Source organism: Mesitornis unicolor, unplaced genomic scaffold, assembly GCF_000695765.1.
Source record: "Mesitornis unicolor isolate BGI_N332 unplaced genomic scaffold, ASM69576v1 scaffold22906, whole genome shotgun sequence".
Taxonomy (NCBI): Eukaryota; Metazoa; Chordata; class Aves; order Mesitornithiformes; family Mesitornithidae; genus Mesitornis; species Mesitornis unicolor.
The window spans coordinates 19,847-35,499 of NW_010191963.1; the positions used below are offsets into that span (position 1 = coordinate 19,847).

The 15,653-nt window shown below is 42.9% G+C and overlaps 1 protein-coding gene across 1 annotated transcript in view; it reads right to left on the reverse strand.

The window, feature by feature from the left end:
- The window catches only part of LOC104542556 (mitogen-activated protein kinase-binding protein 1-like), a gene marked incomplete at its 5' end in the record, with an annotated part of 32,685 nt that overhangs the window by 15,102 nt on the left and 1,930 nt on the right, over positions 1 to 15,653 (reverse strand). The window contains 10 exon segments of the mRNA XM_010186907.1: positions 5,027 to 5,152; positions 8,091 to 8,154; positions 8,775 to 8,886; positions 11,450 to 11,525; positions 12,115 to 12,236; positions 12,685 to 12,755; positions 14,424 to 14,549; positions 14,934 to 15,025; positions 15,137 to 15,254; positions 15,257 to 15,314. Coding sequence (XP_010185209.1) covers positions 5,027 to 5,152; positions 8,091 to 8,154; positions 8,775 to 8,886; positions 11,450 to 11,525; positions 12,115 to 12,236; positions 12,685 to 12,755; positions 14,424 to 14,549; positions 14,934 to 15,025; positions 15,137 to 15,254; positions 15,257 to 15,314 — 965 coding nt within the window.

Genomic DNA, 15,653 nt, shown 5'->3' on the forward strand with positions numbered 1-15,653 from the left:
CAGTATTGAAACAAGGTAAGAAGTAGTTAAGCTGTTTTAATCTTTTCTCTTCCCATACAGTGGCATAAGATAAATTTCCATTTTATTAGGACTGGCTGAGCAATAACTACCCAGCCCTTTCAGATGAGCTCTGAGATGTTCTGGCAAAAAGAAGAGTGCAACAGACTGTGGTCTGCAGGGTCCTCCAGTGAAACAGGTTCATGTCGGCTGCCCTCACCTATTTTTGATATCCGAGTTTGTCCGTCTCTTCATCTTTCCTACTGTCTGTGTGTCCATCTCGTCACTCCGAGGTTCCTGTGTCTAAGCAGGGGAATCCCAACAAAGTTCAAGCACCACCGTACATTTGAGGTTATGCCTCATTCTGTTTCATCCAATGAGGTATATTACATTTATATATGGTAGGCAATATTAACTCTGTATCCATAACTTCGATAGCATCCTTTTGCTTGTATTCATCATGGTTGTCTGAGGAGTTTATTGAGGAAGAAGGGTTGGATTGTTGACATTTTAACATCTAACTGATTGAATGCCTCACTGTGATGAGGTGATGTGGCAAGGCAAGGTTATGTGTTTGCTAAACTCCTACATGTACTGTCAATGGTGTAAATGGAGAAGGGAGGATTGCTATCACTGTTTTATGTTACCCCTCAAAGGAGCTGAGTAAGAGAATGCAAAATGTACTTTGGAAGTTGGATGTGCATTTTTTCATATCTCACGGGAAGCGCCAAATTATGAATTCACATGCGTTTGATACAAATGTAAGATTATATTGCATTATCCCAGCAAAAATTCATGCCCAGCTTTCACATCCTCCTTTTTACAACACAAATATGCTTTTCAAACTCAGTCCTGTGACTTGAAGGGCGAGAACTGAATGGGGTTTTCAAAAGGATCTTAGGGTCACTGACTCAAAACTGAGATACTCCTGAAAATGAAACCTAGGTCCAGATTGTTTGAACTGTTGTGCTTGCCCAAGTCAATCCCTCAATTGGGACTTCACTACTTTCTCTTCTCTATGTACTTTGGATACTCTTCTAAGTCCCTCTGTTGCACACATCTCCTCAACACTCTGTCTTACTTCTTGTTCATGCTTAGATGAAGACAGAGTAACGTAGGGTGAGGCTTCCAGCATGAGAGCTGCTTCCAAATAAGCACCTCATGAGAGCATTTTGAAAGCAAAAGAGTGAGACTTCTGGGGTTTGCTGAATTCCTGCTAAACCCCAACAAAGCATCATTATACCAGAATGAATGCTTCAGAGTAGCTGTTCCAGAATAGCACGTACAGACATGTCCAATTCTCATGACACATGTGACTCAGAGCAAGACTTTTAATCATCCTTGCTTATGTCATCTTCCTTTGCTGAGGAAGGATCTCATTCTAGTACCATGCCCACATCTTGTTCTGTACAGATGGGCAGAGCCAGTTGTACTTCAGCTCCTACTTTCTGAAGGGTCTGCCAGTAGGAGGTCAGTGGCAGGGAAGAGGCTTCAGGACACATACACGGACTCAAAGGGCCACACGTCTTTATGGAGTTCTAGTATTCAGACATCTGATATTAGGTACTCTGTACTCTGGCATGTCCTGAATTCAACCCTGCTTTCTTTTCTTGAAACAAAACAAAACAGACAAGAATGGCAACTATCCATTTAAAGAGGTATGTTGTCAGCATTCCCACTCTGATCTTGAGCTACTTAAACCCTCAGCTTTAGGAGCGGGTTTATGAAATTCCAACATCCTATGTGGTAGGGATCACTAGCAGATTGCCCTCGCCTCCTGCCCAGATGCCTAAGGGTTTTAAAAAGAAAGTCACCCTGCTTTTCCCCACAGAAAGATCCCGGTGCTGCTGTCTTCAGAGTTTCCCTGGTTATAACTGCAGTAGTTCAGCACAGACTCAGGCATCACTTCTGACCTGGCATCAAATGCCTGCCTTGTTCCAAGCCCTGGAAACTGCACAGCTTTCCTGGACTGGACCAAAGCCTCACTGAGAATTTGATAAGGAGCTCTTCTTTCCAAATATAGCTGATGGCACACAGTACTTCTTCAGCATACATATATAATTTTCAGACAATTTAATTTGGATAACATTTCTAGCTCCTGCTATTTATAGTAGAGCTTCACTGAAAGTCACAGAAAAAGTTACTTTTAAAATTAAAATATAAAAAAAACTATAAAAGCTGAGCTAAAACATAACTATAAGCCCTGCAAATATTCCACAGTAAAATTAATTTAAATCTTCCCTTCCAAACATCTGAGACAAGCTTTTCTAAACAATAAATGTGCACTTGGATCAAAATCAAAACCCTACTAAAAGGCCTTTACATGGCTCCTTCTCTGAAAAGATAAATGTCTTCAAACCAAAGTGTACCAGCGATATCAGCCAAGTACAAGTTCTATTATCCCAAACAATCAAAGCTTCTCATGTTCAGTAGGTGAGACAAAAGCACACATCTGCAATTATCACAACCAGAGGCAGAACTGAAAGACTCCCAGGGGTGCTATGGAGACCTGTGGGTCACACAGGTCAGATTAGTTCCAAAATAATCTCACGTCCCGTAAGGTGAGCCAAAGAAATCCATCAGAAGAGAAAATTTAATCTCTCTAGAAATTTTTTGAGAGACTGAAAAGGCCGGGACTCTTCAGTTTGGAGAGAAGGTTGGATGGAGAGAGGTTATGATAAAGGTTTACATAGAGACCAGAGATAGTTTGATGCAGAATGACAGTTCACCAAAGCTCACAATATTGAGAAGCAGGTAGCTTTCAACAAAACTAGGAGGAGTGCGGTTTAACAGAGACTAAAAAAAGCTCTTCTATCCACCAAGAGCAGTGAACTCCAGGAACTTGTCACCAAAGCAGGCTGCAGAGGCAGACAATACTACAAAGTTCGAGAAGGATTTATACAAATTCAGTGGGCAGTGGGTCCATGACCCAATACTAAACCACGTAAAAGGTTCCTATAGCAAGGCTCACACTGTGTCACTAAACAGCATCCTCCATTGCCACCATCACAGGCAGAATACTGAGCTTCATGGAGCACTGGTTTGACCCAGAAAGGCATCGTCTGTGTTTACACTCCAGATGTTATTCACCTGGGCTAATCCCTGCCCTGCCAGTCGCAGCTGAATAGAGACAGCACTGTCCTGAATTGGAAATCTTCAGCTCCCCACTGCCGCCTCAGCTCAGTTTTCTTTCCCCAGTATTATTTTGATTATTCATCCTGTCATTCATCCATCCCATGGGACTAGCAAAGTGCATTACTTCCCCCACCAAATTCTACCGTTCTAGAGAAAATCCAGTAGAACAAATGACACATCACCAGGCAGGGAGCTTTCTTATACCACTGTGAGTCCTTCTGAGGAAACAGTTCTACACCACAACGTGCAACCCAGCTCTCCATTGAAACCTACACAGGCTTCAGAAACACAACCAAAACAAACACAGGGCATCTAGAAAACCAATCTTACTCGAGATCATTAGTTTTCTGTCTCCCACCTCAGTAACGCTGCTCCAATAGGCTTTTCGTCCATATCCAGTCCCAATCCAAAATGCTCTGGAGTTATGTCTTTGCTGATCTCCAGTGACCACAGCGGTCGATCAAAACTGAAAACAAGCCTTCAAAGCTGACCAAACAAGTAGATTCCAGGCTTGCAAACAGGTTACCAAACAAGTTTAATAAAGTTGTGGGCTTGGCATAGCACGGCACTAACACCGCCCTTCAGCGAGCGTCTGTGACGGAAACAAGCATCACCTAATGCGGAAGAGGACTGGGATTATCTGTCACAGGCTGAGCCTCCGTAGGGTAAGGCTGCAGCTGCTGGAATAATGGAGAGTCTGCTATAAAAAGCACATTGCTTGACAGGTCCAGAATTTTGGCTAGAAAAAGGCTTCCTGAGCTCTCCCAGCAACATTACTGAAAGAACTTATTAGACGAGACTCGTTTCAAGAATGAGCAGATCAAGACTTTCCCAGATGAAACTATGCAGACAGACTCGTTTCAACATTACTTGCTCCCAAAGGGAGTGGGAAGGTCCTTGTGATACTCAAAACAACAACCAGTGTGGTAAGTCCTCCAATGCTTGGGCGCTTTTATATCCAGAACTCAATTTGTAGAAGGAAAACTGTGGAACATACCATCAAAAATCTGTGTTTAGCCATTTTTCCCCACTTTGCTCCCACATCAGCTTGGTCAGGAGTCTCTCCTGGATTGCTTACAGTCAAATTAGTCTCAGCTACTTACTAACTACAGACAAACAAAATAACATTACACTAATAATCCATAATCGCCTGTCACTCTTGTTATGTTTAAAAACAGGGTCTGTGTTTAAGCACCACTTTTTGAAGAAAGGTCACCAGATAAATTTAGATGCACTCCGTTTGTAGGCTGCGGTGGTTTGTTTTTAGAGACATTGTTTACTGAGCAAAAAATATCAATACCATTTCACTGCCAAGAACTTTTCCAATGGAAATTATTTTTATATTTATTATTTATATTATAATTATTTATAGGTGACCTTTTTCAAAGCCTTCAGAAAATAATCAACAAAGAAACAGCACAACTGTAAGGACACTTTTAGAGTTATAATCGACATGGCAAACTCGTACAGCTCACACGTTTAATTCAGTACTGCCACTGCAGAAAACAGCCTTTAAACTGCACACAGCCTGGATCCAGAGAACTACATTCATGAAGAAGCAAGGCTTCCCTGGTGAGATGCTGTGTACCAGCCCCAGCATTGCCAGATAAACTGCTTATTAAACTTTCTGACCACATCATTAAGCTAAATTAAGACACAACAGGCATTGCACACACATTGCAATCAATGAAGCAACACTAAGCAAGTCTGTCTGGAAAATCACAGCAAGACTTCTATATCCAAAGAAGAGGGGCACAAAAATCATGGCAAATCCAACAGAAGAATAAGAGAATTTTGAGAAGACAGCAGAAACCTTACAGCTGAATCCCAGCGCCACACTTTTCACATTAAACCCTACACAGCCACTCACCTCGTCTCAGTCTACTCTGCTCACCTCATGAGTCCAGCTGTCTTGTGTGGAGGAGACTTTTCTGCCTGCTTCCCTCTCTGCTTCATGTCAGACAGTCGCTGCCGCATGTTGATGGTCATCTCTGAGCTCAGACGCCAAATGAAGATACAGCTGTAGGAGGGAAAGGTGAGGCTGGGTTCAAGTCTCAGTTCAGTTTATTGACATTATCAATTCCCACTGCAGAAGCAAACAAGAGCCCTTCTGTCTGTAGCAGGGAGGGACACACGCAGAAACAGCTTGACAGAAACTCAATCCCATCACAGCCCCATGACAAAAGGGTAAAACCTGTCTGGCAAAGACTCCCTGGAGGCGACAGCAACTGCAGAGTTATTTGCACAGACTCGTCTCTGACCCTATACCTTTATTTGACTATCTGACCAGCTGCTGAAGGAAATGCCATAACAAGTCCCTCCATGGTCAGCAGGATAAGCAGAGCCTACAGCTGTCCTCTGCATCCTCTAACAGTGGCTAAGGCTGCAGCCTCTGACTGCAACTGCTCCCACGGACAAGGGCTTCCTAATGTCCCCCATCCCATGGAGTCCCTGTAGTGCAACAATGGTTAAGCTTATGTGGCAGTAGTTTCTGCAGTCAGGGTGCTCCTAATAGTTTACTCGGACTTCCTGCAGGAAACTTCTCAGGAATTTGATTGAATTTGGTTCATGGATTCAAAAACCTTTGAGGGTGGGAAACAAACCGTGTGATCTCACTGGTCTCATTTTCTTCACAAAATCTGGCTAAAAAAAAAAATTCCTCATCACATTCAAGAACACTGTCTCTCATCTTCATCTTCTAGAAAGTAAAATGACCAACATTTTCTTGGAAATTTAACCTCAGTGCTAACTGATTATTTTCATCTCGCCCATCTTTCCTGTCTGGGTGGGTATACTTACACTGATGTAGAAACAGAGGTGGTGCTTTTGCTATCACTTATAAAATCCAAAGAGGATTTAATCCAGTTCTTCCAGACCCATCAGTGCCCAATGCTCATGGGTACTCCAGTTCACGAAGGAGTTTTCAATGAGGGGCTTTCCCCTCTCCCTTGCTAGCCTGCAAAAATTCATTTGCTCTGCCATTCTGAACGACGACAATGAACTTTGCCCTCCCTGAACAAATACTGAAACAATCCCTGAGGCAAATGCCGAAAGCGCCAGGATCCTGAAGCCTGCATCTTCTCCATTTTTTTCCTCTCCTGAGAAGATATTTTAAAAGGTTTTTATTTCCATACCACACAACAGAAAGAAAAACAAAAAGAAACCCAAAACCCCCACTTTGCAGTCTGTGGAGATTTTCATGAAAAACTAAAAATTCCCTTCTTCCTCCCAGTGCCAGTCCCTTGGTGACAAAGCTCAGGAGTGTCACTCCCAGCTACTGAAGTCACACACAGACGCTTCCCATCAGCAGTGAACACACTGTCATCCTCCCACCCCAGCTTTTCAGCCACGAGAAAGTGGTGAGGTGATGCACCTGGGAACTATGGCAACCCGGGGCAGCCAGCTGCTACCCCTCACGCAGCAGCTCTCTCTAACATAACAGCAACCACAATCTGCTGCTGAGAAAATACTGAAAAGCAGGAAACAAAATTCAGAAAGCAAATCTGGTTTGTTCATTTATCCCACCCCCACAGCTACCAAACCTAGAGATAAGCAGCAAACAGTATGAACTTGTAAATACATTAGCATCCAACACAAAGCTCTAAAGCATGCTTCCACCTACCCCTTTTGCTGGTTTTTTCCCTTGCAGTACTTTTCTCACGAGTCTCCCAGTCTTTGTGCCTTTCCTCATTTCTGTTTCTCTTTCTATTCTGTTTTATTCTTTGCACATACTGTTGTGTGTGAACACACTGTTTTCCCTGTTCTCCTTTGAAAACCAGGCTTTCTCATCTCCTTACAGCAAAGTTCTTCATGAATCCTCCCTTCGCTCCTCATCCACCTCCTCCATACCCTTAGCGAAGACAATGACCCTTTCGCTCAGGGAAATGGTGAACCAGGGAACACTGCACTCAATCACAAGAATCACTGGGGACCTCAAACCTTTCATGTTTCTGGAATTTATCAGAAATCCTCAACAACATGGTGCTCTCTTCTGCAACTTTTCTCCTAATCTATTTACACAAATGAAATGTAAAGAAAGAGGAAAACTAAATTATTTACTTTATATTGAAAGACAGAAATAACCAACTGATGGAATTTAAGGTGATAAGCTGCATGTTCTGTAACAACTCACCCCTTTAAACTCTTTTTCCGGTTCTACTGTGTTTTATTAATAGAAAAGAGAATCTGGGTTGCTCTGGCCTTGAAATAGCACTCCAGGAACCATCTTTCTCAAAGGAAAGATTTTATTCAGGTCAGCTGATTTAAGCATTCGCCGATTCCAAAAATAGTTGGTACAGTCACCTCTACAATCATCATAATAGGCACAGAGTCTCCTTTTCCCCTGGGGTTCAGTCTGGTGATTACTTAAGCTTTTGGTGAGATGATTTAGTTCACCAAATCAGCAGAAAACTCAGCTGGAGCTGGCTGCTGATGTAGTGACCTGAGTCAGTTTAATGAGGGGTCAGCCACACCACAGCTGATGGAGGGGAGCAGGGAAGAGGACTATATGGACAGGAGCAAAGAGTGGGGACAAGTCTGTCCATTTTGCTGCTAGATGGGCTCATTCACCTGGTAAAATCTCGCCAACAGGAGTACTGTAAGACAAAGTTTTGGCACCACTGGTTAGAAGATCACAAGCTGCCTTTCCTTACCAGTCTTCAGGTCTGTAATGTAACAGGCCACATCCTTGTCTCCTTTCCAGCAAGGAAAAGTACCTACACTCTGAAAACCACAAAGGAATTACTTCACAAGGGCATTTCATTCAATGGAAGAATAGTATAAACTCTGTGAGCTTTACCAGCAGCACACACTTAGGATTCAGGAAGATCTGAGGTTTATCTGGAATTCATAAAACATCCCTCATTAAAAAAAATAAATTCTACCTTCCTGCAGGGCACATGTTAAATCCAGTGTGAGATGGCATGAGCTGATATCACAAACGAGCAAACCCCCCTTACCTGTCACCAGAAACAGAGATCAGATGTTTGCAGTCATTGCTGAATTTCATCCCAGTTACGATCTCTGTGTGAAATAAAGCACAAGGAGAAAAAAAAACCTTACCTGAATTATTCCAATGGGTAGAAGAAATCATTAGCCCAACAATCTATCTGTGCTCAGCAACTCAAATTCTGACTAAAGCCAACACAATTCACAGGTCAATATGGCCCAATTACCATAACATTTTAACAAAGAATCAAGGCTTGACATCAAAAGGGTATTCCCTGGCTAAATAAGCACAAACTCTGAAGTCTCTTTTTGCCTACAATAGAATAGCACCCGCATGGTGGGAGCTGAGGGTATATCATAATGAAACTTAATATATGCTGAAACAACACAGACTACCTTATAAGCTATTAGAAAAATTGTGTAAATAAATACATGGCCTGATAGGCATGTGCGTGCTTGCGTTTTGCAATGCAAAAAGTTGAAATCACAATGAAATAATCTATTACAACTTGATCTAACTATAACCTACTCCAAAATAGCCACTGGGTAAACTTTGGTGGGGAGGAAACTCCAAATACCTTTGACTACTATCAGACCCTACTATATAGGGGTCCCTTCCAATCCCTAACGTTCTGTGACTCTGTGATATAGTCATCAGCAGAAAAAACGCATTTCCAGAGGTTCACATGCCATACCTGAATGTCCATACATGGTTGCAACACACTCGCCAGAGTAGAAATCGAAGATGGAGAGGTTCTTGTCAGAACAACTGGTTGCAATATAAAGACCAGAGGGATCTGTTTGCACCTGGTTTACAAGATCAGAGAAGTGCAAAGATCTGGTGAGAAAGTGCCTTCAAACTGCATGAAAATGGTCCAGAATATCCAAGACAGTCACAGCAGTCAACAGAGTAAAGCACAAGTAGCTCCCACACGACCCCAGTTGAGTACCAGGCTATCAGCATCCCAGGACAAATCTCCACCCTGACTAAATTGCTAAAACTATCTCCAACATAATCAGAGACTAAAGGCACTGACATTAAATGCCTTCATGACTTTGAAAGCACCACCACCAATGGACAAACTTGTATCTCTCTCTCCTACCTCCTTTTAACCACGGAGGTGTTACCTTCCTCTGTCTTAAGATCAAAACAAAATAGACAAACAATAAAAAAACCTTACACATGCCAAAACATACCCCCTAAAAAAGGAAAATCAGAGCTGACAGAGTTAAGTGAAATATTAAAAGATTCCAATATTGGCGAGAGAAGCCAAAAAAGAACTCAACATTGCCAAGAAATTGTCTTTGATAATGATGCTGTCAAATCTCCAGCATTTTCATCTCCCATTTTTGAGGTGGGTTGCTCTGTTTGGTTGTTTTTTATATATATATGCACAACCATTTGTCGCTTTATCTTGGACCAAATATAGGACCCCCTCCAAATGCCTCACTAGGTCTAAAGCAGCACTACAGAGCAAATACAGCTGCTGTCACCAAATGTCCTGCTTTGTCCTTCGCAGAATTTTAAGGAACTGAGAGGGAAAACGTCTGGTTTTTTGAGGGAGATGTGGTATTTAATTAATGAGAACTTTTTTTGGTTATGTCTATTTTGTAGCTGCATCTTGTGCTTCCAACGTCAACGTTTGGGTTCTACTCGTTAAACTGCAATGTATATTATGATCTCAGAACAACTTGCCAAGAAAGTTTAAATCCCAGAGACAACCATAATCCCTTAGTTACATAATTGTCCTAAAAACGAACAAAGCAACATTAAAAATAACTGAGATTCCCTGCTTGAGCTACACATAAAAAACACCCCAAACATAAAGGATATTAAAGACAAAAAAATCCAGCTCCCAGCAACATTTCATGGTTTGTGGTCTGAGAAAGATACAATCAAGCACCTGAGCCTACCAGCAATGTGGTGTAGCATCAATTTTTCATTTTCATTACTCTGGCTTATAAAAAACTTTGTAGGAATTATAATAGGCAAAGAGAAAGAGAACTTATCTTTCTCTGTAAAACAGAAGAGGTGACACTAAACAAAGCTGTTTGCTTTCCTCTCCCTTTTTACCCAGTTATTTACACCCAAGAAAAACAGACTAGACTATTTCAGCTGGAAGGGACCTACAATGATCATCTAGTTCAACTGCCTGACCAAGCTAAAGCAGGTTATTAAGGGCATTGCCCAAACGCCTCTTAAACACTGACAGGCTTGGGACATCAGCCACCTCTCTAGAAAGCCTGCTTGTGTTCAACTACCCTCTCAGTAAACGCTTCCTCATGTCCCATGTAAACCTCTCCTGGCACAGTGTTGAACCATTCTCATGTATCCTGTCACTGGACACCAGGGAGATTCCCCTCCGCAGGAAGCTGTCAAGAGCTATGAGGTCGCCCCTCAAGTCTCCTTTTCTCCAAACTAGACAAGCCCAAAGTCCTTAGCCGTTCTTCATAAGACAACCCTTCCAGCCCTTAATACTACTACTGCTGGTCTGTGCAGAGAAACAGAAATATCTGGTTTAGAAAGTAGAAAAATTATCAGTGAAAACAAACAAAGTGAAGAAACTTGTTTGGTAACTTAACTTCAGAGATATTTTATTTGTGTCAATGGGTCTTTCCCCTTCAAAGACAAGAATACAATTCTTCCACATTCCACTGTGCTGGCATCACTCAGTGCTGCATCTTGAATGTACTTGGTTTATCAGAGGAAGTCCAGGACAGTGGCAGAAGTAGACATGCTACCCTACCCCAAGGCCTGGATGAACTCAGCAGGTAGGAAACACGAACAGACTCTCTCTTAGTACCAGGCTTGTCCAGCACTCCAAGATCCAAAGAATATGGGCTTTTCAGGGCAGATGCTACTTAATTTCATCAGCTCAAAGAGTTTAATTTGTATTTGCCCTCTGGAAATCACAAATTTCTCAAACGTTGATCAACAGGCACCTCCACCTTAAAAATTCTGACAAAGTAGTCAAGAAAGTCAGAAGGAGATCTCTGGAGCAGAAAGATAAGGATTAAAGTAAAATTGACTAAATCATCTCCTGACTGAACTGGTGCAGTTCTACTCACTTTTACAGCATGGGTCTGTGTCTCAATTCAGAAACAGGACAGAGAGAGAAGTTATACATAAACTTCAGCATTCATTGGCTTTTTTCCTGTTTTAGCCTGGTGGAATCCAATACATTGCCAGCCCCTAAGGATGGAGGTAAGAGGAAGCAAAGGAAAAAAAAAGGAAAAAAAAAAAAAGGCAACCCAACAAAACCCTCCAAAAATTACTGTGTTCAGATTTCTATTTCCTTTTTTTAGTGCTGGGCTGCATTCAGAAGAGCTGGAAAAAAAAAAAGGAGAAGAAAGAAAGGAAGCAACTTACTTTGATGAGGGTGCCATCTTCACCTTGGGATCCCTTGTAAAGCTTCTTCTGCTTCCCACTGCTTATGTTGAAAACCCTGGGCGGGACAACATAAGACAACGTCACTCATTTCGCCCAGGTACTGCTCCGTGGCTCTTGTCACCAGGTTCCTTTTCTCTTTCTGATCCTCAATCCACATGAGATGCAGGGAACGGAGCCAAGCCACAGGAAGTGCAGAAAAGACCTCTATGAACTACAACCACCTATCATTTAAATGGTTCAAGAAACAACCTCGAAAGTAACGTGGAGGCCCAGGACTGAATAATATGATATCAAGCAGATTATCATACCTTTCAAAACAAATATTACCACAGCACAGAAGTTCTTGCCCCAGAGCTCAATGATGTGCCAGGGAAGGCACACTTAGTCTCCCAGTAGAAAGGCTTTGTACTGCAGAACAACACAGCAAGAAGCCCAGAGTCCCATAGGCATTTGCATATACCCACAGCTTTTTACCAGCAAGGGGAAAGAAAGGCAGAGTTCAACCTCAGCGTGAGAGGTGAGGCCTTAAGTCTGTCTGAAAATGCTGTGTCAAAGAACCGAAAGGAACAATGATGGAGATAAGGCTGTCTTGGCTAACTCATTTATGACTGCAAAAATATTTTCAAGACAAGAAGTAAACTAACCTGATGTTACGATCCTGGCATCCAATAGCTGCGTATTTCCAGCTGGGGTCCACATCCATGTCATACAGAGTAGTCTTCCTAACAATGTGATGTGTTCGGGTAAACTGAACCCCTTCTCCTGTCTAAGCATGCAGGTAAAGAACGTGTCAAAATCAAGTACTTTATCCACTATTAAAAGCTTCTAAATACAGGTGAGTCTTGTCACACCGTCAGCACAAACTCTTCCCACTAACCAGGTCAACTGGGAGCAGCTGGTACTGGAGGCACAACGAACTCCTCCCTCCAACCCATACCCTTTCACCACTCCTCACAATAGCTCTGGCAGCAAAAGAAAAGCAGATATCCTAATGGTTCTCTACTTTGCATCTTGCTGAGAGAGGTCAGGCTGGGAGCAGCTGTATGCTTCACAGAACTAGTTCTCTGAATGTAATCTCTTGCACTGAGTCAATGGGAGACCATTGAGGCTGAAATAGCAACAGGGTCATACAGAAACTTTGATATCACACTTTAAAGTCGTTCCTCTGTGGAGAGATTATTTTAAAAGTGCACAAAAAGCTGTAATAAGGTTACCTTCTGCGCAGTGCGGAAATAGATGCTCTTATCTGCCCCACAGCTTATCATTCGCACTTTGCCATCATTGGCTGGAAGAGAAAGGCAAGAGCTGATCAAAACATAAACACAGATATAAGGTGGAAGAAAAGTTTCAATCTATACCACTGCTTATTTATTCCATTGTGATTAGCTAAGACTGACTCCCACCTAAGCAGCAGGATGCTGCAGCAAAACAGAAGCCTCTTCTCAGGGACAGCATTTGTTAGTGCTCAGAGTGCGTGACGCTTTAATACAGAGGCTGTACACAACAGATTAGGATGCAACAGTATGCTCATGTGCTTATTGTCTGTGTGCCACACCACTCTGTAGCAGTATGATAAGTTTACACTCACTATGAGCTGAAAACAGGCAACGGGCACTTTTCAGTCCTCAAAGTCCGTCACTGCTCTTGCTCACTGCAGCGTCAGGCTTCCCTTAGCACTCTTTTGTAACAATTCTGCTCCTTCAGCAGAGCAACAACTGATAAAACTCCATGTAATGAAAATTGATCCAATGCTGCACAAGTCCACTTGAACTGCACGACTGCACTTAGCTCCCAGACTGGCACAAATGCTTTTGCCACCAGGCCTTGAGTGCAGTTCTCTCACCTCCTAGGAGCTCAGCTGGCCGCATTCAAGGCCAGCTCACTGCTAAGACAGACTGGTCAGAGAAATTTTTGCTAGCCTTGGAGATCTGTGAGGAGAAACTTGAAAAAGCCTCACAGGCTTCAGGGAGTCTCTACTATGAAGCTTCAGCAAGGTCCCTTCACTTGCAAGCTACTTTCAAGCTGAGGTTCTCATCACTGAACCCCAACTGTGCCTAGTCACATACGCTACTGGTCCAAATCCTGACCCATGGACCCAGCTTCCTGATTTGAACTGGAACCTGCCTTGCTGCTATGGGCTTGCCTGGCAGGCACTGAACCATGGCTGACTCTGCTCTCTGTGTCCAGGCTGATCCTGACCTTGAATTGGTGGCCTGTGTTATCACTATGGATTTATCTGGTGATCTGGACAACTGGATGGATCCAGTTACTGTCACTGGACTTGACGTACTCCACCTCGGTCAGGTACTATGCAACTTTCCCACTGCCAGTGAGACCACTACCTTTGCCTGCCTTCCTGTCCCCCTTGGCTAATGGCTTCCCGTGGCAGAGCAGCCAATCCTTGCTGTTCCCCCACAATACCACGATACACCACACTGATGACTGACCCCCAGTAGTAACTGAGTGCTGGGAATGCAATGTGCTCCATTACCATGAATGCAGTCTTACTCTGGTTTGCAATGACAAATTTACTTGTGACTAGTTAATCCCAAAATGGGTTTTTCTGTGGGTTTGAGGATGTTTTGAAGGATGACTGTTTCACAGTTCTCCTCACTAAGAACAGTGTGTTGCCATCTGACATCAGTTAAAGGGAGCAAATCATTACAGACAACAGCTTTCCAAAGAAATGCTGAGGACTTCAATCAGGAGAGGTTTTTTTGAGTGAGAAGGAAGGAGAGGAACGTAAAAAAAAACCACCCAAAAGAGCCAAGTAGGTAAGTATCATCAAATATAATCTTCTCCTAGGGCTGCAGCTACACAAGATGACAAAAAAAGCAGCTGCAGCTTCAGCCTGGCCTAACCTAGCATTTGAGCAGTTAAAATTACTTTACAGCTACAATAGGACAACATCAGTGCTCAAACCCAGCTTTGGAGGGAGGCCATGATTCTCTACCTGCAAACTTCACAGCAGTGATGGAAGAAGAATGTTCATCCAGGGTCTGTTGCAGGCTGTAGTCCTTTCCAGCATCCAAGACATGAATCAATCTATCCCGACTGGCTGAGGCTAAGAGCTTTAAGCCTGTCAGAAAGTTAAAAAGAGTGCAAAACCATTACTAAAAAGTCATTTGCTCTTCCAGTCACTATTTTAAAACAGCTTTTCAAGTCATCTTAGGGACAAAACATTACATTGTGGCTAACCACATGGATGGATACAAAGGAACACCCCTGGATTTCACACTATAATAACAGCAACAGACAGTTTCAATCTCAACCTAAAATAGTCCAAGAAAAAGTATAAGAAGCCTTTTTCAAAGTCTGGCCCTGCTGGCCCAATACTACAAGCCTGCTCTGAAATCCAGGAGTAGCTCACCATGGAAAGCTCTGACATACCATGGCTAGGGACATTCTGACTTGCTCAACACTAGATTCATATGCAAAAACAAAGAATCTCAATTGCATTTACCTGTGTCAGGTTTGGAGTACTCTAGACATAGGATTTCAGAGTCATGGGCTTCCACCTTCAGCATTTCCCTCAGAGACTGCAGCTCATATATCCTAAAACACAACATGGCTGATTTCAGTACATTTAATAAAATTAACAAGACCTGGTTTTGATTCTCATGCCTACCCAGGCCACAGCCTGCACAAGAAGCTCCATGGGATTACCTGAGAGTGCCTATCCTGTCCCCCGAGGCCAGGTGCTCCCCACTGGGACTCACACAAACCGTGCGTATCCCCACCTTCGTATCCATCACTTGTGCATCAGCTTTGTCTGCACTTCCTAAAAATCAGTGTCCAGAAGTACCTGAGTGTTGTCATCTACATAGATGATTTTCATCAAGTCCTGGGGATAAAATACCCAGAAAAATTAACTAGTTACAAAATGTTAAAGTGAAGTATCTGCCTTAGAAACTGGGTTCCTGGCCAACATACACACTTCATTGGCATTAATGCTGTAATTGGTGCTCCTGGCCAACATAGACACTTCATTGGCATTAATGCTGTAATTGGTGGGACCTTTTAGCTAGGAGCAAGAACGTAGCCCTTTCATATTGTAGGATGAAAGTTTCCCAGCTGTGTCTCACAATCACCCCTTGCAAGATTCCCTTTCAAGCTAGAAACTAACAGCATCTCCCGCACAACAGACAAGCCCTGGGGTTAGTGACTGCAATGTAGTGGGGGA